The sequence below is a fragment of the Carcharodon carcharias genome, chromosome 12 (assembly GCF_017639515.1).
Source record: "Carcharodon carcharias isolate sCarCar2 chromosome 12, sCarCar2.pri, whole genome shotgun sequence".
Classification (NCBI taxonomy): domain Eukaryota; kingdom Metazoa; phylum Chordata; class Chondrichthyes; order Lamniformes; family Lamnidae; genus Carcharodon; species Carcharodon carcharias.
The window spans coordinates 118,721,885-118,746,008 of NC_054478.1; the positions used below are offsets into that span (position 1 = coordinate 118,721,885).

Here is a 24,124-nt window from a genome sequence, read left to right on the forward strand (position 1 = left end):
CAAAGCATTGTGGTGCCATTTTCTAGCGTGACAGTTTCTACTTTGTTTTGTATACTTTGAAGCACTTAATAGCTTAGTCTCTTGGTTTTAGCACTCTGGATTATTCCTTTCAGAACTGGTTATACTGTCACAGGGTTCCGCACATCCTTCTGTTGCAGGGGCCTTTTTGCAGGGAGAAGCGTGTATCCATGTTGGTTTCCCTTCAAGCTTTAAAGCCGTATAGGTAGTTAAAAGCACCAGGTATGGTCCCTCCCAATGGGGTTCCAGACAATTCTTCCGACGGAAGGTCTTTATGAACACGTGGCCCCTGGCTCGTAGGTATGGCAGACTTCAGCAGTTGTTTCCTTCTGCGCTTCTTTTACCTGAGAATGAAAACTTTGCAAGGTCTTAGTCAGTGCTATGCAGAAAGCTAACGTACTTTCACTCATGTTGTGTATGTTCAGTTCTTTGATGGTCAGGGGAGCGCTTATAGGCAATTTTACAGGATGGTCCATTATTATCTCATGGGGAGACAGTCCTGTCCCTCTGTTGGGGCTAGATCTCATTAGCATAAGTGCTAGGGGAAGTACTTGTGGCCACTTTAATCCTGTTTCTGTGCAGAGTTTTGCTATTTTTGTCTTAAGGATACCATTTTGTCTTTTTACTGCTCCGGCTGATTGCGGGTGGTAAATGCAGGACAAGTGTTGCTTACATTGTAGTCCTTTCATCACTTCCTTGACCACTTGACCTGTAAAGTGGGGTCCGTTGTCGCTAGAAATCTGTTCAGGTATTCCAAACCTAGGGATAAATTCTTTTAAAAGTAATTTGGCTACCGTGGTAGCATCGTTTTTTTTCTGGTGGGGACGCTTCTACCCATCTAGAGAATAAGTCCATCATTACTAACACATATTGTAGTCCCATACATTTGGGCATTTGTACAAAGTCCATTTGCATATGTACAAAGGGGCCCCATGGTTGAGGCTGTGAAGCAGGTTTAACACAAGGCGTTTTTCCCCCATTATACTTTTGACAAGTCATACATTTGGTAGCAATGCTTTCCGCAATAGAAGCAAATCCAGGTGCATACCAGGATTTTTGCAGGTGAGGCAGTGATAAAATCTCCCAATTTCCAAAGTGGACCAAAATCATGAACTACCCTGAAAGCATATCGCGAATCAGTATATATATTGACGGATTTCCCTTGGGCTAAGACGGAGGCCCTGGTAAGTGCAAAAAGTTCCGCAGCCTGTGCAACTCCGAATGGTGGCTGGGTTAGGCACTACCAGGAAGGTTGGGATTACACAGTCATTAACAGCTCACAGATCTTGGACAAATCGCCATTCTTCCTTACTGGGTTTTTTACAGGTTTGGAAGGGGCTCATGACCGGGACGAGAACTCTTTGCTGGAGGAGGGCCGCGACTACCTCCTGAATGCCCTTTACCGCCGCCGGACTTAAGGGGTATTGCGCTTTCCAAGGCAATGGTTAACTTGAACGTGAAATGGTTCAGCAGATAGAATTCATCCTACCTCATTCGAGTGCTTAACCCACAACCATGCTGGTACTTGCTGAAGTAATTCCTGTTCCTGGTTTCCCATTGTTTTCGGGGTGGAATCATCTCCCGGTTGTTGGCGCTCAAACATTGTGGATATCCTCCTTCGAGTAATGACAGTCTGTACCTCAGAGTCTGGTAAAGCATTGATTCTTCCATAGGGCATCAGCCTTGAGTACGTGGGTTTCCGAGTCAAGAGTTGCTTAACCATCGGGCCCAAATCTTTTGCGTAGTGGCCAGGATGAACTTATAAGGTGCAATGTGGTGCCGATACGTCTGCTTGATGGCATGACAGTGGTTTCACTTTTGCTGGCAAGTCAATTTGTAAGGCTATTCCTTTATGGCCCATTTAATGTTTCCTGTTTCCAAAAGAAAGAATGATCCCACTTGTGGGGCTGCTATTACTGCATAGTCCTGGTCATGGCCTTCCTTATCATAATATGCCGTACAATGTAACTCATAGTGCCATCCGTGACAGCCTGGGGGGAGGGAAGGGAGGTGCTCGGGGCTGAGGGCAATTACGAGCCCAATGTCCTTGTTGTCCACAATTGTAACAATTGAAATTATCTCTTCTGCCTTCCTCTGTACCTCCCTCTGCCTCTTTGCTGGCGTCCACTGTATGGTGGGCGCGGAGCAGGTTCAACCGGACCTGCATACATAATCATCTCGTTCGTATTTTTTTAAAGGGTTTCTGCTGCTGTTGCTGATTCTGGTGTTGGCAATGTTGCAACACACTCATTACCTCAACCAGGGGTTTGGCTTCCCATCCAATACAAGTTGTACAAAACATATTCTTCATACCGGGTTGCAAACCGTTTACAATACCATTAACCATTGCAGGTCCTCCTTCACCCTCTTTTAGACCTGAACATTCTGAAAACACTTTCTGTACTTGTTTAGCAAAATCACCCACGTCTTCGCCTGGTTTCTGCTGTGTAGCATTAATTCTAAACCAGTCTACAACCTAGGGGCAACAGTCCCTTATGGCCGTTAAGATTTGATCCCAGAAGCTAGTGAGCTCGGCCCCTGGGGAATGTCCTACCAGCCATTCACTTTTGTTCTTAACTTGTTAACCTGTTTCCATTTGTTTGTTCCTAAACGGGCGTCCATCAACACCTCAATATCCTCTTTGGTGGACTGGTGGCATTTTTGCAAAATTTCCATCTTTCCCTTAAATCTTCTAAATACCAATTATAATAGGCATCCCACTGGGGTTGTTTTACCTTGCCACTTTTTGATTCTAGAGCTCCTCTTAAGTGCGCTAATTTATCGAGATCCCAAGTGCCTTCCAATGGGAATTGATACTTGGGGTCATCTCTGGGAGATCCAATTCCCTTTTTTATTAATTTACCGACTGAGCGGGCCATAATTCTGATGCATATAATACACTGGCGTTCCCTTAGCAGGGACGGGAATATTCCTTTTTGCTGCAGCTGCTCCCATACTGTACCTGTTTCCTTAGTTTACTTGAGACGCCCGGCGTTCTCTCTCTTCCCCTTATATCTTCAAACACACTCACAAACAAGCAGCAGATCCATACTGATTCCTATGCTGTAACTGTTTCCTTACTTCACTTGAGACACCTGGCGTTCACTCTCTTTCCCTTGTACCTTCAAACACATTCACAGACAGGCAGTGGATCACAGACAGGCAGTGGATTCTTTCTTAGCGCGCTCAACCTTTACTTATGGCTTACTTCTCTTGCTTACTACAAACCCTGTCCGTACTGCGGACCCTGTCCATCACAACCTCAGGGACTCGAACCCTAGGTAGGTAGCCACGAGATCCCAGATCCCTCCCTTTTTTTTTGTTCTCTAACAGTCAGGCTATGGCAGAGGTGTACTGCCAATGTTGAGCACCTGCATGCGTACCGGCAGCGGACAGACTCTGGTAAGTAAAATTTTACTTTATTTATATACCCGTTGCCAGGGCACTACTGTTCGGTCTCGCTTAGGCAGTCACGCTTGCCATCTCAGTGGAACCTCCAAGAAAGTACTGTCGAATTGCGACACAACTATGAGAACACTGACTTGTTAGAAACAAAACTATGTTTATTCAAGCATGATTGGGAGTAGGCTGCTCAGGACACCACACGTGGTTCCTAGTCAGTCTAACACCCTGAACAGAGAATCCAGCATTGTTTATACAGCTCATAATCTACCCACCTCCCATGGTCCTTTAATAGCCCCTATGCTAACTTAGTGCCAACTCATGACCTTCACACACTGCACTTTGCCTTTCCCAAGTGAACTCACCCAATTTCCAGCATGGTGAGATGAAATTTAAAAAGTTCTAAGTGTTGATTGATGACTTCACTGTTTAAATAAACAGCTCTCATTGGTAAAATCCATTCAATACATTTAAAGTCCTTCAAGTACTCAATTCTCTATGAAAATAACCATTTGTCTTCCTGAACTTCATCTTTCATTTTTCTTATCTTTTTCCCTTAAATCCAAAATAATCCCAAAATATGCTCATTATCTCAAACTACATCATAATGTGATATTTCACAAGGGGACGACAGAGCAAATGGAGGATTCACTGGCGTTCAAAGCAAGGGGATGATTGGACCTAGGCAGAGAGGAGTGGGAAAAGTAGAGCAAGATCATGGGAAAATGAGGCAGGAAGAAGGAGGTAGGGGAAACACACTTGAAGAGAAGGAGTTGTAAACATGTTAAATAGAGAGACATGCTCAGTAAGGAATTGCTGGGAAAAGTAGCTAGGGGACATAAAACATGGTAAGCCAATACGAAATGGAAAGGAAGATTAGAAGTTTTACTACCAATGGGTTTAGCCACCTAAACCATTATGGCGACAGCAACTGCAAACTTATCCAATCAAGACTTCAGGATCATTCACGCCTGGACTTGTTACCAGAGGAACAACATGCATGTGTCATCACCTTCTATAATCCTTTGCCCAAAGGCAGGTCTAACCGATAGCACCTCCACCACAGGTCAAGATGCAGGTCCCAAACTCCAGCTGGAATGGGGATCAAAACCTGTGCTATTGCTACTAATCTTATCCACAGCAGTTGGTTCAACAAATCATATGAAAAACTGCAACTTGCAGTTTTACATACATGTTGTTACTCCGGACCTATGAATAGTGATGGTAGAGGCACCAATTTTCCTTATATCTCATGGCTGACGTCGAAACTCTCCCGTTCTTACTGCAAGTCATTGACATATGTTGGAAGCATTTGTAGACTCTTATGCAACCTGTTTGGCTATCAAGTCCTGGAACTTCCGGCTGTGAGGCAGGGATGCTACCTGCTGTGTCACTAGACCCCCATGCATGTATACAGAGGCCGAAAATCCTACCAGACAGACTTAATTATAACAATTCATTTTATTGTAAGTCAGCCTATCTGGTTAGGACTCTGTTGTGAAGCCACCCAGTGACAAGGGTGTGCTTTTGCATGAAATGCTGAATTGTGGAGTAACAGGTTTTTAAAAAAATTATTCATGGGATGTGAGCATCTCTGGCTAGGCCCGCATTTATTGCCTATCCCTAATTGCCCTTGAGAAGGTGGTGTTGAGCTGCCACCTTGAACTGCTGCATCCACGTATTGTAGGAACACCCACAGCGCTGTTAGGAAGGGAGTTCCAGGATTTTGACCCAGTGACAGTGAAGGAACAGTGATATAGCTCCAGGTCAGGATAGTGTGCGGCTTGGGGGGAACTTGCAGGTGGTGGTGTTCCCATGCATCTGCTGCCCTTGTTCATCTAGGTGTTGAAGGAACCTTGGTGACTTGCTGCAGTGCACCTTGTAGATGGTATGCGCTACTGCCACTGTGCATTGGTGGTGGACGGAGCTAATGTTTAAGGCGGTGGATGGGGTGCCAATCAAGTAGGCTGCTTTGTGCTGGATGGTGCTGAGATTCTTGAGTATTATTGGTGCTGCACACACCCAGGCACATGGAGAGTATGTCATTACTTGTGCCCTAAAGACAGTGGACAGGCTTTGGGGAATCAGGAGGAGAGTTACTCTCTGCAGAATTCCTAGTGCCCGGCCTGCTCTTATAGCCACAGTATTTATATTTCTGGTTGATGGTAACCCCCAAGATTACCACCAGCGATGGTAATGCACTGAATGTCATGGGTTGATAATTAGATTCTCTCTTGTTGGAGATGGTCATTGCTATTTATGTAGTGCAAATGTTACTTGCCACTTATCAGCCCAAGCCTGAATATTGTCCAGGTTTTGCTGCATATGGACATAGACTGCTTCAGTATCTAGGAATCGAGAATGGTGCTGAATATTGTGCGGAGTGAACATCTCTACCCTCACCTTATGATGGAGGGAAGGGCATTGATGACGCAGTGAAGCTGATTGGTCTTAGGACTACCCTGAGGAACTCCTGCAGCAATGTCCTGGGATTGAGATAATTGACCTCCAACAACCAGAGCCATCTTCCTTTGTGCTGGGTATGACCCCAACCAGTGGAGAGTTTTTCCCCTAATTCCCATTGACTTCAGTTTTGCTTGGGCTCTTTGATGTCACACTTGGTTAAATGCAGTCTTAAGTCGAGGGGCAGTCAGTCTCACCTCACCTCTTGATTTCAGCTCTTTTGTCCATGTTTGAACCAAGGCTGTAATGAGGTCAGGAGCTGAGTGGCTCTGGTGGAATGCAAGCTGGGTGTCAGTGAGCAGGTTATTGCTGATTAAGTGCCACTTGACAGCACTATTGACAACACCTTCCATCACTTTGCCAATGAATAGACTAATGGGCCAGTAATTGGCCCGGTTGGATTTGTCCTGCTTTTTGTGGACAGGACATATCTGGGCAATTTTTCACATTGCTGAGGGGTGCCACTGTTGTAGGTGTATTGGAACAGCTTGGCTAGGGATGTGGCTAGCTCTAGAGCACATGTCTTCACTACGCTTGCCAGGATGTTGTCTGGCCCCATACTCATTGCAGTACTCAGTGCCATCACCTGTTTCTTGATATCACATGGAATGTATCGAAGTAACTGAAGACTGGCGCCTGTGGTGCTGGGACCTCAGGAGGAGGCTGAGATGGATCATCTACCTAGTACTTCTGGCTGAAGATGGTTGCAAGTGCTTCAGCCTTATCTTTTACACTGATGTGCTGTGCTTCCCCCATTTTTGAGGATGGGGATACTCGTGGAGCCTCCCTCCTCCTAGTTGTTTAATTGTCCACCACCATTCACAACTGGATATGGCAGGGCAGATCTAATCCATTGGTTGTAGAATCGCTGAGCTCTGTCTGTTGCATGCTGCTTTCGCTGTTTGGTTTGCAAGTTGTCCTGTATTGTTGCTTCATCAGGTTGATACCTCATTTTTAGGTATGCCTGGTGCTGTTCCTGGAATGTCGTCCTCCAGCCTTCATTGAACCAGTGTTGATCCCGTGGCTTGATGGTAATGATAGAGTGAAAGAAATGCTGGGCCATGAGGATACAGATTGTGATTGTATACAATCCTGCTGCTGCTGATGGCACACAGCGCTCCCTGGATGCCCAGTTTTCAGTTTCTAGATCTGTTCAAAATCTATCCTATCTAGCATGGTGGTAGTGCCACACAACACGATGAGAGGTATCCTCGATGTGAAGGTGGGACTTCGCCTCCACAAGGAGTGTGCGATGGCCAATCCTACCAATACTCTTATGGACAGTTAGATTGGTGGGGACGAGGTCAAGTAAGTTTTTCCCTCCAGTTGGTTTCCCCACCACCACCTGCCGCAGACCCAGTCAAGCAGCTATGTCCTTTAAGACTCGGCCAGCTTGGTCAGTAGTCATGCTACCAACGAACTTTTGATGGTAATAACCCCCCCACCTCTAAGTACTGTTCAACATGGAGGAGTACTGATTCACCTGCTAAGGGGGTGTGGTAGGTGGTAATCAGCAGGTGGTTTCCTTGGCCATGTTTGACCTGATGCCATGAGTCTTTATGGGATCCAGAGTCCAGATGTTGAGGATTCCCAGGACAACTTCTTCTCAACTGTATACTGCTGTGCTGCCACCTCTGGTGGGTCTGTCTTGCTGGTGGGACAGGACATATCCAGGAATGGTGATGGTTGTGTCTGGGACATTGACTGTAAGGTATGATTCTGTATGACTATGACTGTAAGGTATGAGTATGACTATGTCAGGCTGTTGCTTGACTAGTCTGTTGGACGGCTTTCTAACTATTGGCACAAGCCCCTAAATGGGGAGGACTTTGCAGGGCCAATAGTGCTGCGTGTACTGTTGTCCCTTCTGGTGCCTAAGTCGATGCGGGTGATCTGTGGTTTCACTCCTTTAAAAATTCATAGTGGTTTGGCACAAATGATTGGCTTGCTATTCCATTTCATAGGTTATTTAAGAATCAGCCACTTTGCTGTGGATCGAGTCACATCATGGGGAGGCGCAGTGGTGTGGTGGTGTTAAAGGAGTTAAAGAGGAGTTAAAGGAGAAATTGTTCAGTGTGAGAACAAGTTCAGCCAGACGGAGGAGAGTAGTGGTGGAGTGGTGGTGTTCTCACACTGAACAATTTCTCCTTTAACTCCTCTCACTTCCTCCAAATAAAAGGTGTGGCTATGGGAACCCGCATGGGCCCCAGCTATGCCTGTCTCTTTATGGGGTATGTGGAACATTTCTTGTTCCAGTCCTACTCCGGCCCCCTTCCACAACTCTTTCTCCGGTACATCGATGATTACTTCGGTGCTGCTTCATGCTCTCGTTGGGACTTGGAAAAATTTATTAATTTTGCTTCCAATCTCCACCCCTCCATCATTTTCACGTTGTCCATCTCTGACACTTCCCTTCCCTTCCTTGATCTTTCTGTCTCAATCTCTGGTGATAGACTGTCCACCAATATCCATTACAAGCCTACCGACTCCCACAGCTACCTCGACTACAGCTCCTCACACCGCGCTTCCTGTAAGGACTCCATTCCATTCTCTCAGTTCCTTCGCCTCCGTCGCATCTGTTCTGATGATGCTACCTTCAAAAACAGTTCCTCTGACATATCCTCCTTCTTCCTCAACCAAGGTTTTCCACCCATGGTCGTTGACAGGGCCCTCAACCGTGTCCGGCCCATCTCCTGCGCATCCGCCCTCACGCCTTCTCCTCCCTCCCAGAAACACGATAGGGTCCCCCTTGTTCTCATTTATTACACCACCAGCCTCCGCATTCAAAGGATCATCCTCCGCCATTTCCGCCAACTCCAGCATGATGCCACCACCAAACACATCTTCCCTTCACCCCTCCCGGCGGCATTCCGTAGCGATCGTTCCCTCCGGGACACCCTGGTCCACTCCTCCATCACCCCCTATTTCTCAACCCCCACCTATGGCACCTCCCCATGCCCACGCAAAAGATGTAACACCTGCCCCTTCCCTTCCTCTCTCCTCACCGTCCAAGGGCTCAAACATTCCTTTCAAGTGAAGCAGCATTTCACTTGCATTTCTCCCAACTTAGTCTACTGCATTCGTTGCTCCCAATGTGGTCTCCTCTAAATTGGAGAGACCAAACGTAAACTGGGCTACCACTTTGCAGAACACCTGAGGTCTGTCCGCAAGAATGACCCAAACCTCCCTGTCGCTTGCCATTTTAACACTCCACCCTGCTCTCTTGCCCACATGTCTGTCCTTGGCTTGCTGCCTTATTCCAGTGAAGGCCAACGCAAACTGGAGGAACAGCACCTCATCTTCCAACAAGGCACTTTACAGCCTTCCGGACTGAATATTGAATTCAACAACTTTAGGTCTTGAACTCCCTCCTCCATCCCCACCCCCTTTCCGTTTCTTCCCCCTATATAGATTTTTCTTTTCCCACCTATTTCCATTATTTTAAAATCTTTTATGGCCCCCCACCCTCACTAGAGCTATACCTACCATTCATTCTTAATTAGCACATTCGTTTGGATAATATCACCAACTTCAACACCTCTGTATTCTTTTGTTCTTTCGTCTGTGACATCTTTTGATTATCTGCTCCTATCACTGTTTACCACCCCCCCCCTCCACTTCTCTCCCCCCACCCAACCCCTCACCGCCCGCACACCACCCCCCCCCGCCAACCCCACCTTAAACCAGCTTATATTTCACCCCTCTCCTTGGATTCACCTAGTTCTGTTGAAGGGTCATGAGGACTCGAAACATCAACTCTTCTCCGCCGATGCTGTCAGACCTGCTGAGTTTTTCCAGGTAATTCTGTTTTTGTTTTGGATTTCCAGCATCCGCGGTTTTTTGTTTTTATCTCGGTGAATCTATGGAATTCATTGTCACAGAAGGCTGTGGAGGCCAGATCATTGAGTGTATTTAAGACCGAGATAGATAGGTTCTTGATTGGTAAGGGGATCAAAGGTTACGGGGAGGAGGCGGGAGAATAGGGTTGAGAAACTTATCAGCCATGATTGAATGGCGGAGCAGACTCGATGGGCCAAATGGCCTCATTTCGGCTCCTATGTCTTATGGGTTTATGGTCTTATAGCCCCTCATCAAAGACTTTATAGCTAAATCAAATTGTGAATTTACAAGCACCCCCACCCCCCACTGTGATAATGATAGATTGTTGAATCAGTCATGCAGTACTAATCCTATAATGATAACCTTCAGGCTTCTATCAGTAACCATCTATTGAAATTGCAAGAAGTCACATTCCGCTGTTTTTATTAATTTAAAGAGCTTGTGACAGCTTGACAGTTCTAAAGAGGTTTTCTGCTTTTTTTCAGACATTCATGTCTACTTTTAAAAATCCCAAAGGGCACTTGACTTCTCCCAAAGAACCCCTTGGACTCTTCCAAAATTCCTTATATGGCAGACAAATCAGTTTTATTATATAAATACCGATGGGTCCATAAAATTGCATTATTTTCTTAAGAATCTAAAGACAGAAGAAGTTCTCTTTTGAACAGAGTGGGAATTTAGCTGCAGGCAAAGAGCCCTATGTGAAATCATTGAGCTTTGTTTTTCAGCTTGTTAAGTTAAACACTTCTCCTTTAAATATTTCTAACTTTACACACAATTTCACAAAAATATGGCTATTTTTATTGCAAAGCCGTTTAAACACCCAGCTCTTTGAGTCTCTTTCTATATTCCAGTTTACAAGATTGCACACTAGGTTTTGACTTTATGGTAAACTATTATAAAAACAACAAAAAAAAATCCCAAGTTAATTTGGAATTTCCAGAGAAGTCGGAAAAATAAAATAAACCTTGACTTGTTGTAGAACACAAATGACTCTTGCAAAATTAAAACATTTTTTTTTCATGTAGGAGGAAGAGCATGGTTGGAAAATGGCTCAAAGTAATTTCCTCTCAACAGTGGCAGAAGGTCAAAACACATATGAAGGTGGGAAAAAAATAATGTATATGATGATAATGTTTTATGGTCACGCTTGAGTATATCACTGCAATTATTAATGTGGGGTAAATCGGAGACTTACGAAAGTGACTTAATAGTGCAATTATTAATGTGTCTGGAACAGTGATGTTAGAACAGTGATTTCTGAGAAATGAAACAAAAACAAACATGTCTAGTGGTATTCATTAAAATCAATAGTTCTAACTGCGAACAGAGTTTTTACTTCACGGATGGGCATCTGAGACCTGTTGCTTGCAATTCCTGCGTGGCATTTCATGTGTCTTGGGTAACCATAAGTGCAGGAAGTGTCACCAACTGCTCCAGCTCAAGCTCAGAATTTCCGAGCTTGAGGGGCAGCTGGAGTCACTGCTGAGCATCAGAGAGGATGCAAATTTCCTGGCTGATATATTCCAGAGGGTAGTCACCCCACTGGCAAAGAGAGGTTAAATAGTAGGTGGGTGACCATCCAGAAGAATAGGTGTAAGCAGGTAATACAGATATCTTTGGTGTGTTGCCACTCTCAAACAGTACTCAATATTAGAAACTGCTGGAAGTGACAATACCCCAGCACCAAAGGGCAAGAGACTGTACAGGAGGGAACAACAAAGCATAGAAATGCAGTTTTTATAGGAGATTCCATAGTTAGGGGGACAGACAGGAAATTTTGTCATCATCATTGTGAGTTGCCTCCCTAGTGCCAGGGAAAAGGAAAACATGGAGAGAGTGCAGAATGTTCTGCAGGGGCGAAGAGAGTATTCCAGAAGTTATGGTTCACATAGACAGGGCAGGTATTGTGTTCCAAAGGTCAGATTTTCAGTTACTAGAGAGAAAGTTGAAAAGTAGGACCTTGACGGTAGTAATAGTTAGGATACTTTCTCTTGGAGAAAAGAAGGCTAAAAAGAAATTTGATAGAGGTATTCAAAATCATGAGGGTCCTGAACATAGTGGTTAAGCAGAAACTGTTCCCACTCATGAAAGAATCGAGAATGAGAGGGCACATATTTAAAGTAATTGGTAAAAGAAGCAAAAGCTATGAGGGAAAATTGTTTCACGCAGCTAGTGTTAAGGTCTAGAATTTCCTTTCAACACTGCCCGAGATTATGATGGAGGTAGGTTTAATTTAAGCATTCAAGATGTAATTAGACAGTTATCTAAAAAGGAAGACTGCAGGGTTACAGAGAGAATGGTAAAACAGAATAACAGAGTTTTTGAACTGACACATGACAGGGAAGATTTGGAATGGGAAGACGATGATACTGATCAGTCAGAGGGAATTGTAATAGTAACCAGAAGCTTTAGTCCGTTAATGGGTGTTTTAGTTGCAGACTCATTCAGTTGTGCTGTGTTAGGCAATGAGTGTCCAATGTATGTGGAGCGGATTGGTTAAGTGTTACCTGGATTCTCTAAATAGTAAAAACCAAAATAAGGGACTCTGATCGTAGTGGGGAAAGAGATCATGTAGCAGTAGTCCAGAAGGTGATAGGGCGAGTAGAGGTTATAGTTTGACAAGAACAAGGACCATAGAACAGGCTAGGAATGCCACTAGAAGTAGAAGCCCTTATGGTCGAGAAGTTTTAGTGGCTACTAACAAATTGGAAGATAAGTTGATAAAGGATGCCAAGCAAAAAGAATTGGAAAGTTGGAAAGAATTTAGTGAAATACCAGGCAGGGGACAGCCAGTCTTATCACACAGGTGGACATGCATAGAAAAGATACTTCTTGATGGCATGTACAAGGCTAAAAGGTAGACCAGTGGCTCAAGATTTTAAGAAAGGTTTGGTGATCAAGATGTCAGAGTGGACTACCCTGCTGCGGGAAAAGTGAGCTTGAAGATTTTCTTAGCTCTTTTAGCAACATATTTGTGGGAATATAAATCGATTGATATAAAAGCTGTATTTTTGAAAGAAATTTCAAAGGGAAGTGTTTTTGAAACTACCTAAAGAAGTTAATGATATAGAAGGGAAATTAAATGAGTGTGTTTATATATTGAATGAAGCATCAAGGGTATGTATTTCTCAGTTAAGTCTGTCATACTGAAAATGGGTTGTATTCAGCTAAATGCAGGCCCAGCAATGTTCTACTGGTATCACAAGGAGAAAATAGCAGGCATCTTTATAACGCACGTTGATGATTTTCTGTGAGGAGGTTCTGCAGAATTTGAGTAATGGGTGATAGATAAAACAAAGAAGGAATTTAAATTTGAAAGTCAGGTTTCGGGGGCCTTTAAATATGTAGGATTAGACATTAAACAGAATAAGTCAGGTGTGACCTTGAATCAACAACCTTACTTAAAGATGTCACTTGCATCCCAATAAATCAGGCTAGGTCCTCACAGAAAATGGACCTTGCATCCGAGAAGAAACAGACCAATTAAGAAACTTGATTGGACAGTTAAACTGGTTGTGCACTCAGGCTGATGCCAGTTATGTCACATTGGAACTGAGTATTAGGATGAAGGGTTGAGGAAATTCTGACAGCAAATCAAACCTTAAAGAAATTAAATTCAGAGAATTGTGCACTCAAATTTCCAGCCTTGGGTGATCCAGAAGATATGAGGTCAGCCAATTTTGCAATGCTTCATATGCTAATCTTCTGGACTAGCACAGCAGGGTTTATCATATTCTTGGTGGGTACGAATAATAAATGTTATCTATTGGCCTGTGAAGCGAAGAAAATAAAGAGAGTAGTTAAAAGCACCTTAGCTGCTGAAACACGGCCATTAGTAGAAGCAATAGGTATAGGGGTGTACTTACCTAATATACTGAAGGAAATGCTTTATACAAGGGGCAAACTGAGATAAGTTTGCCCATAGAATACTATGTGATTAACAGTTCTCTTTGAGATAATGATCATTTGACAAGAGGTGTCACTGAAGAAAGGCTGAGGATTGACTTTACTAGCATAAAGGAAATGTTGGAAAGAAGAGACATTTCCAAAATAAAATGGGTGGGTGAAATCACCAATCAAACTGTTTATGAAGAGAAATATTTGCTCCAAGAAATTATTAGATATACAGTAAGAGAGACACCTTGTTTTATAATGAGAAAACAGACGATCAATATTTTCCTTGATTGCTTTATTATTTATATATGGCCATGAAGGAAAAATGTTTAAAGAAGGGGGAATATGGAATCTTTTACTAGTTGGTTGTACTGTAATGTGAGACATAGAAGATGAAAAAAATTCTTTCTTTCTGATTAGTTTGAAAGATTGTTCTTGTGTTTTCAAAAATTTTAATTTAAAGAAAAGAGGGGAATCTATCAATGTCTTATTAATTACATTGTTAAGATTTGTTAATGTCAGTTACATTGTTAAGTGAAACAGGTGATGAGTATTTGAACACATAAATAGGGGATAGTTGGGACACTGGGTTGGGGGTAAGGAGTACTGACACTGAATAAAGTCAGTAAACTCTCAGCAAGGAAAGGCTCTGTGTTTTAGTTTTGACTTCAGAATCAGGTGTGGATCCTGCTAACATTCACTACTATGGTTCAGGAGAATTTGCATTAAATTGGCAGGGGGATGGGCATCAGCACATAGAAATAGAAAAGAATAATAAAATGAGAGTGTTGGACATATTAGAGAAGAAAGTAATATATATTAGATAAGAACAGACTAAGAAGGACTACAAGGAATGCAAAGACAGTATTATAATGCATGTACATAAATGCACAAAGTATGATGAATAATGTTGATGAGCTACAAACACAAAAGCAAAGTGGGAATATGCTGTTCTGGCAATAACAGAAACAGCTTTAAAATGTTGAGGATTAGGTGTTAATGTTCGAGGATATTGCATACGCAAAAAATATTCAAACAACATGTTCAGAAAAGATAGAGAAGTAAAAAGGGAGGTGGAGTGGCAGTACCAGTTAGGGAAGACATTTCAGTGGATGTCCTTGAGGAAGCAAGGATAGAGTCCAGTGGTTAGAGTTGAGAAGCAAAAAAAGATAAGATCACATTACTTTGGGTATTCTATAGGTCTTCAAATCGTGAGAGGGAACAAATGTGCATGAGATGTACATGAACTATACAAGAAGTTTAATTACCCAAATAAAGATTGGGATAATGTTAGAATTAAGGGTAAGGAGGGGGAGGAATTTCTGAAATGTGTTCAGGAGAACTTCCTTGATCAGTATGTTCTTGGCCCAACTATAAAGGAAGCATTGATGGATCTAGTGCTGGGAAATGAAGGGTGGAATCATATGCCCTCCTCCATGGCGGGTTTGGTGCCAGGGGCTTTTAATTAGGCAGATTAAATCCAGAACAGGAAGACCCTTGGATGGCCTTCCAGCCCAGCTGCCAATTGAGGCCTTTCTTTGGACAATTAATGCCCACTAATGGGCCTCATCCCACTGATGCTGATATTAACTCAGCAGTAGCTGGGGATTCTCTATGTGGGGAGCAAGACAGACAATTCCTGGCGTGTTTGCTTGCAGGCTACCAGGAGGGCCCCTTGTTCCTGATTGAGGGACCTGGGATCAGGACAGCCTGCGGGTAGCAAACCCCCCCAGTCCTTGCTGCCAACTCCCCTGCTCCTCATGACCCTCTTCTTGCTACCTCCTTCCTGTGACCACCTCTAACCATCACTCACCTGCTCCTGGTTCTCTTCTTGATTCAAGTCCTAGGGCGGATGACATACCAGCAGCATCCCAACAATTCCCTCCAGGGCCCCTGGAGCTCTTGATCCTAGGGGAAGGGCCACCTCTGGCCTTTTAGGTGCTTGGGTGGCACAAGATGCGGTGAGCCTCCCAAGTAAAGGTGACTATAGGTTCTCACCAGTTCTCCAGCCAACAGTCGAAAACCCAGGTCATCTCCACAAGGTTCTGCCTGAGGTCAGCCAAGTAGACACAGTGTCTGTGGAATACATTTAGCTAAGAATGAGCATCATATCATGTGTTTTAGATTAGTAATGGAGAAGAACAAAGAACAATCTAATAAAGAGTTTTAAATTGGAAGAGGACTAATTTCAGTGTGATGAGAAACGACCTGGCCAGGGTAAAATGGAACCGGAGACTGACAGATAAAACTGTAACAGAACGATGGGTGATCTTGAAGAAAGAGATGCTTCAAGTACAAGCGAAGTACATTCCAACAAGAGAAAAAGGTAATCAAGACAAAAGCAGGGCTCCTTGGATGTTGATGGACATAGAGATTGTGATGAAACAAAAAAGGAGTGTGTATGATGCACGTCAGATGAATTCTTCAATTGAGAACCAGGTCAAATACGATAGGTTGAGAGGAGAGGTGAAGAGGAAAATAAGACTGACAAAGAGAGAGTGTGAGGATAGAATGGCAGTCACCATAAAGGGTAACCCAAAAATCTTCTACCAGGATGTAAATAATAAGTGGTGAGGTGGGTCCTGTTAGGGACAAAGATGCTGATATATGCTTAAATGTGCAGGGCAAGTTTGGAATAATGAATTTATTGTATTAGTATTTACTAAAGAAGAAGAACCGGCCAAAGATTGATGGAAGCAGAAATAGTGAAGGTAATGGATAGTGTGAAAGTTGAAAGGGAGGAGATACTGGAAAGCCTGCCTCTGCTTCGGGGAGATAAGTCACCTTACCTGGATGGCTTGCATCCCAAGTTGCTAAAGTAATTGCGGATGGCGAGCGTGGAAAAACTTGCCTTAATCTTTCAATCCGCCCAAGATATGGGGCAGGTGGCAGAGCATTGGAGATTGGCAAATATACACCTTTATTCAAGAAAGAATGTAAGGACAGTCCTAGCAACTACAGACCAGTTAGTTTAACATGAGTGGTGGGTATATTTTTGGAATCCATAATCAGGGAAAAAAATCAACTGGCACTTAGAGGGAAAAGTTTCAAATTAATTCAGAATAGCCAGTATGGATTTGTAAAAGGCAGATTGTGTTTGACTAATCTAATTGAATTTTTTGATGAAGTAACAGTGAAGATTGATGAAGGGAATGAGGTGGATATTGTCTGAGGAACATATAATTTTTGCTATATATAAATTACTTGAACCTCGGAATATAGTGTTAGAAAATAGAGATGGTTTAAGTAAGATATGTTTGTACTTGTGGGTGTTAGGAATGAGTTTTAGCTTTAAAGTTTAAGTTTGATTTGTATTTCTGTAAATGTGTGTTAAGAAAAGATCAAATTAAGTTTTAGTTTCACTTTAAAAGGTGCCTGCATTTCTAATGAGAGTTTTACAAATGTGGCAGCTAAGTTAAGCAAGCAAGGGATCCAGAGAGGCAAGTCCATCCCACAGATATACACAGAAGAAACTAGAAACAGCAGTTTGATTTGTGAGATGTTTGAAACAGTTGGTTTTGAAACAAGCTACCAGGAGAGACTGGAAAAGAGGACAGATAGCCAGTCCCAAGCTAAAGAAAAGACTGCAAAATCCAGGGGAGTGGAACAGTAGCAAGTCCCATGCAGACCTTCTAGTCAAAGGAAGGTCAGGAACCTGGAAAAAGGTCCTGTTAAGTGAAGTTAAGAGTGAGGGGCAGAGAGAAAGGCTCTAAACTTCAGAGTTAAAGAGACAAAAGCTGAAGAAGGTAGATTTAAAGCGAGAAAAGCTTGCCTCTTGCAGAAAGCCTAAAGAGACAACTGAAGGCCTGTAACTCTTTGCAAAGAGCATATGGAGCAGTGATGTACTGTTGACAGCTGAGTCAGTGAGAGAGAATACATGATAGCTTGAATGTATGTGCTGACATAGGGGAGAGGAACATCAGAAGGAGAGTTCAAAACCCTGGAGGTGAACCCTTACTGAAGGCATCTGAGAGAAAGTGTCGGTTTGGGAGAAGATTCCAAAGCGAGTTCTTAGAAAGTGGAGATTGGAAACCCTCATGTGAAAGATGGAGTTCAGTGGGACTGATTGGCTTACAGTGGAACAAGCATCTAGGGGGAGTTGAGGAAAAGATCCATAGCATCTGTCTGGGGTGCAGCGTGCTCCTGAGGCCTACGATTGAAGGGTAGCTATGTCGAAAGGAAGGAAACCACGCCCCTTTTTTATTGGTGGCAGTGTGTTTCAGGCCTCAGGGAGGATGGTCGGGCCTTGGTGGAGGGGGGTTTGGGCCTGGGGGGAGGAGTCAAGTCAGACCTCAGGGTGGGCGCGAGAGTCAGGCATAGTGGAGGCATGGTTAACAGTCCCTGCGGTGGTGAGGGTGTCCCATGGGTTGGGGTTGTCAGCAGTAGAGGGGGGGTGGCATTAGAGGGAGACTCCTGGGGTATAGGGGATGCTAGGGGAGTCCCGTTGTGGGGGTTTTGGGGTGAGCTCCCTGGAGGGGGTGGTTGGGGCTGGGGGAGTCCTGTGGAGAGGGCCTCGGTGGGGTGGGAGTGGGGGGGGAGGGGGGGTGTTCTTTGGGGGTTTGTGGGTGTGTGAGGACCCCTAAGGGTGTTGGTATGGGTCTGTGCAATAGTTACCCAGAAGTCAGAAGCGATTTTAATTCTTCTAACTTCGTGTGGGTAACTATTCATATAAGTCTGAACCATCCAAAGTTTGCGATTTAAATCGCATTTTTCGAGTGATTCCCAGTGCAGGGTAATTGTCCAGGGGAAGATTGCACTTTCAGACAATTGCCATGCCAACATTACCTGGGAACCTTGGAAGGTCATTCCTCAGCAAATCTTTGGGATGCCCCCAATACGATGCTGGGGAGCTCGGAAGTTACGGCCCAATGTTGAAAAATCAAGGTATAGAAATTGGTGAGCTAAGCAAAAACAAGGGCGAGGAAACATTGGTGGGAATAGATTTTAGGTCGCCTAAAATAGTTGCTGTGTCAGGCAAGATATAAACAATGAGGCGTATTGGCAGTGCATGTAACAAGGGTAGTAAAGTGATCATGGAAAATTCAAACTTCATATAGACTGGACAAAACAAATTTGCAGTAACAGAGGAGGATGTGGTTACAGAATGCATTCATGACAGTTTTCATGATCAATATGTCCAGAAACCAACAAGGGAAAATTGGCTAACTTAAGACTAATATTGTGCAATGAGAAAAGGATTAATTAATAAACTTGGAGTAAAATAACCTCGAGGGATAAGTGAGCATGGCATTATTATGACACAGCTAATGGTAAAGGCTGAGTTGCTCAAATCCCAGAGGGAAACTTGAAACAACTGTCATAACCCAGTTTTGCAATTTGTATGTTCTGAGTTGCAGGCTTTGAATTCAGTAGCAATAAGACTACCTAGTCTCAAGAGGTTTTTTATAAAACTAAATTAAACATTTAATAATACAAGAAAAATTGTAAGCACATACATATGCCGACAAAATTACGACTATAATAACTACAAAAATCCCTTAATTAATCTGACTCCCCTGTTAAAGCAACAGTAAAACTCATAAATATAAAGAGACACCTGGCAGAGCACATCCTGGACAGTCACATTCAAAATGAGTTTTTTTCAGCCCTGGGTTCTTGCTGACAGATTTTAGGTTTACAGGCTGGAGGCTTCTCAAACTTGATGGATCTTAAAATGCTTCTGCCTTACACCCAAAATTTCCTTTCTGTTTATATCTAACTTTTCCTTTGAATGTAAATTTCCCATTATATTACTCGGTTTTTAATTTCTATTTATAACATCCTTTGATTCCACCAATTTTATTAGTAAGCTGAAAAAAATAAACACATTGCTTGGCACCTTCTGGCTAGGTGCAGGATTTCATAGAATCACAGAATTACAGAATCACACAATGCAAAAGAGGCTCTTCGGCTCATCGAGTCTTCACCGACACGTGAGAAACAACTGATCTACCTACCTAATCCCATTTACCAGCACTTGGCCCATAGCCTTGAATGTTATGACATGCCAAGTGCTCATCCAGGTACTTATTAGAGGATGTGAGGCAACCCGCCTCCACCACCCTTCCAGGCTGTCACCACCCTCTGGCTAAAAATATTTTTCCTCACATCCCCCCTAAACCTCCTGCCCTACACCTTGAACTTGTGTCTCCTTGTGACTGACCCTTCAACTAAGGGGAACAGCTGCTCCCTATCCACCCTGTCCATGCCCCTCATAATCTTGTACACCTCGATCAGGTCACCTCACAGTCTTCTCTGCTCCAATGAAAACAACCCAAGTCTATCCAACCTCTCTTCATAATTTAAATGTTTCATCCCAGGCAGCATCCTGGTGAATCTCCTCTGCACCCCTCCAGTGCAATCACAGCCTTCCTATAATGTAGCGACCAGAACTACACACAGTACTCCAGCTGTGGCCTCACTGAGGCTCTATATAACTCCAACATGACCTCCCTACTTTTGTAATCTATGCCTCGATTAATAAAGGCAAGTGTCCCATATGTCTTTTTCACCACCCCAGTAACATGCTCCTCCGCCTTCAGAGATCTATGCCAAGGTCCCTTTGTTCCTCAGAACTTCCTAGTGTCATGCTGTTCATTGAATACTTCCTTGCGAAATACTCCTTCCAAAGTGTATCACCTCACACTTTTCAGAGTTTAATTCCATCTGCCACTTATCTGCCCATTTGACCATCCCGTCTATATTTTCCTGTAGCTCAAGACACTCAACCTTGTTGTTAACCACCTAGCCAATCTTTGTGTCATCTGCAAACTTTCTAATCTTACCCCACACATAATCATCTATGTTTATATAATGTTTATATAAATTATGAATAAGAGGGGACCCAGCATCAATCTCTGTGGTACGCCGCCGGACACTGGCTTCCAGTCACTAAAGCAGTCACTAAAGCATCACCCTCTGTCTCCTACAACTAAGCCAATTTTGAATCCACCTTATCAAATTACCCTGTATCCCATGTGCATTTGCCTTCTTTATAAGTCTCCCTTGTCAAAGGCTTTGCTGAAATCCATATGAACTACATCAACTGCACTACCCTCATCTACACACCTGGTCACCTTCTCAAAACATTCAATCAAATTTATTAGGCATGACCTCCCTCTGACAAAGCCATGCTGACAATCCCTGATCAAACCTTGCCTCTTCAAGTGGAGATAGATCCTCTCCTTCAGAATTTACTCCAATAGTTTCCCTACCACTGACATGAGACTCACTGGTCTGTAGTTCCCTGGCTTATCTCCACAACCCTTCTTAAATAGCGGAACCACGTTAACTGTTCTCCACTCCTCTGGCACCTCCCCCGTGGCCAGAGAGGAATGAAAGATTTGGGTCAGAGCCCCTGCGATCTCCTCCCTTGCCTCCCTCAGCAGTCTGGGATACAAATCATCTGGACCTAGAGATTTGTCCACTTTTAAGCCTGCCAGCACCTCCAATATCTTGTCAGTCCCTATATCAATTTGCTCAAGACCCTCGCAGTCTCTCTTCCCGAGTTCCATACCTTCATCCTCATTCTCTTGGGTGAAGACGGATGTTAAATATTCGTTCAATACTCTACCGATGTCCTCTGGCTCCACCCATAGATTGCCCCCTTGGTCCCTTATGCCCTACTCTTTCCCTGATTATCCTCTTCCCATTGATATACTTGTGGGAACTTCCCTACTTTTACCAGCCAGAGCTTTCTCATTTCCCCTCTTTGCTCTCTGAATTGCTTTCCTAAGCTCCACCCTGCACTTTCTGTACTCCACTAATATCTCCGCTGATTTGCTCCACTAGTACCTGCTAAAAGCCTTTCTTTTCCTTCTTATCGTATCCTGAATAATCATCCATGGTTCTCTGGACTTGTTATTCCTTCCTATCACCCTAGAGGGAACATGTTGAGCCTGTACCCTCCCCATTTCCTTCTTGAACGCCCCCCCCCACTGCTCCTCTGCAGATTTCCCCACAAGTAGCTGTTCCTAGTCTACCTTGGCCAGATCCTGCCTTATTTTACTAAAATCCACTCTTCCCCCAATCCAAAACATTTTTTTTTGCAAATTGTCTATTTCTTTGTCCATAACAAGCTTAAATTGTACCATGTTGTGGTCGCTATCACTAAAATGGTTCTCCACCACCACCTCAGCCACCTGTCCGGCTACATCCCCAGAATTAGGTCCAGCACTGCGCCGTCCCTTGTTGGACTCTTTACATATTGACCTAAAAAGTTCTCCTGTACACATTTCAAGAAATCCACTCCATCCAAGTCCTTTACACTATGTCAGTCCCAATTAATTTTGGGAAAGTTGAAATCAACTAATATAACTACCCTTTTGTTATTGCTTTTACATACGTCCGCAAATTGTGCACATATTTGCTCCTCAATTTCCCGCTGACTATCTGGGGGTCTATAATAAACACCTAACAATGTAGCTGCCCCTTTTTTATTCCTAAACTCTATCCACAAAGCTTCATTCGATGCCCTTTTTTATTCCTAAACTCTATCCACAAAGCTTCATTCGATGCCCTTTCCAAAATGTCATCTCTTCTTGCTACAGTAACTGACTCCTTAAGTAATAATGCAATGCCTCCCCCTCTTTTACCCCTTCCCAGTCTCATCTGAAAATTCTATATCCCAAAATGTTGAGCTGCCAACCATGCACCCCCCTCAAGCACGTCTCTATGATGGCTACCAAATCACAATTCTACATGTTAATCCTCACATTTAACCTGTTTTACCTGTAATACTCCTGGCATTAAAATAGAGGCCATCCAGCCTTGCCTTACTCCCTTGAAACTTAATTCAGTTGTATTCCCTCTGTCTTGATTGTTTTACTGTATTATGACATGTCCCTATTCTGCTTACATGCTATGTCCCCTCCCCCTGCCAAATTAGTTTAAACTCCTCCCAACTGCACTAGCAAACCCTAGCAAGGATGTTAGTCCCGCTCTGGTTCAGATGTAGACTGTCCCGCTTGTACAGGTCCCACCTTCCCCAGAAACGGTCCCAGTGATCCAGGATTCTAAAACCCTCCCTCCTGCACCAACTCTTAAGCCACGTATTCATCAGCACCATTCTCCTATTTCCGTGCTCATTAGCACGTGACACTGGGAATAATCCAAAGATTACAGCCCGAGAGGTCCTACTTTTTAGTCTATTGCCTAACTCCCTGAATTCTTGATACAAGATCGCGTCCCTTATTCTGCGTCATTGACCATGACCTCTGCCTTATTGCCCTCCCCCTTCAGGATGCCCTGCAGCCGTTCAGTAACATCCCGGACCCTGGAACGAGGGAGGCAGCACCATCCTGGAGTCATGTTGACGGCCACAATAGCGCCTATCTGTTCCCCCGACTATAGAATCGCCTTTCACTATTGCTCTTCCTCTCTTCCTCCTCTCCTGTACAGACAGGCTGCTTATGTTGCCAGAATCTTGGCTCTGTCTGCACTCCCTGGAGGAACCAGTGCCCTCAGCCTCCAAAATAGAATACTGATTTGCGAGCGGGACCCCAGGGGACTCCTGAATTACCTGCCTGTTTCTCTTGGACTGCCTGGTGGTCACCCATTCCCTTCCTTCCTCAAATCCCTTCATCTGCAGTGTGACCACCTCTCTAAACATGCTATCCACAGTGCTCTCAGAGTCGCAGATGCTCCTGATGGGCGGTGAAGGAGTAGGCTGGGGGGGGTGCAAATGTCTAGGTCTCAAGAGGGGGAATGTTCAGGTAAATGTGCTCACAGGGAGACGTCAGTGTAGACAATATCTGACTCCTGGGGCGCAAACACAGGTTGGGTGTGGTAGGATGGGATCGTTCAGGTAACAGGGGGCAGAGGAAGCTGATAGGGTGGGGGGTGCAGGTTCGACGGTAGCAGTAGATGGTGGGGACATGGAGGATCACATGAATGCGGGGGGTGCGTAAGAGGAGGTCAGGGAGGGCAATGTGGACGGCTGTGTGATTCTCCAGGAGGAAGGGAACACGCACAATCGCCTGGACATTCCAGAATGTGAAGGGTGGAAGTGATGGTGGAGAGGTTGAAGTTTATGCCAGGGGTGATTATGGGGCAAAGCACATAGGTGACTGGGGGAGGGGAAATGGTGGGGGACCTCATAAAAAATGTCGCGACTACCATGTTGGTCAAATCGAAATTGAGAGGAGCCTCGTGTTGGACGGGCACAGGTGCCACATGGAAGTGCAATCTGTGTGGGCTGAAATGCAGGTCAGCTCAGCTGGACAACTGAAAGGGAACCTCAGCAGACAGTATTGAAAATACTCGGGACCAGTGAGATGAGTCAGATGGATGAAGGTGCCATATGCACGGGAGAGTGCTTGCATGAGGTTTTGAAAGGCCTTCTTCTTCCAAAATCACTCGTGGTCTGGCTGCATGTGCTCTTAGTGGGATTGTGTGGGTGGGGCGGGGGCGAGGCCTCATGAAGCCTATATAATAATGCTGAAAGAAAAGAAAATAGTAGACATTATGCAGTTAAAGTGAATACGTTTGCAGAATAATCGGTGAA

At 44.1% G+C, this 24,124-nt stretch overlaps 1 protein-coding gene across 3 annotated transcripts in view; it reads left to right on the forward strand.

Moving 5' to 3' along the window:
• Positions 1 to 24,124, forward strand: part of iqca1 (IQ motif containing with AAA domain 1) — a 259,787-nt gene that overhangs the window by 200,575 nt on the left and 35,088 nt on the right. For all 3 annotated transcript variants that reach the window (XM_041200968.1, XM_041200969.1, XM_041200967.1), the window contains exon 9: positions 10,752 to 10,827. In XM_041200968.1, coding sequence (XP_041056902.1) covers positions 10,752 to 10,827 — 76 coding nt within the window. The remainder of the gene's footprint in view (positions 1 to 10,751; positions 10,828 to 24,124) is intronic.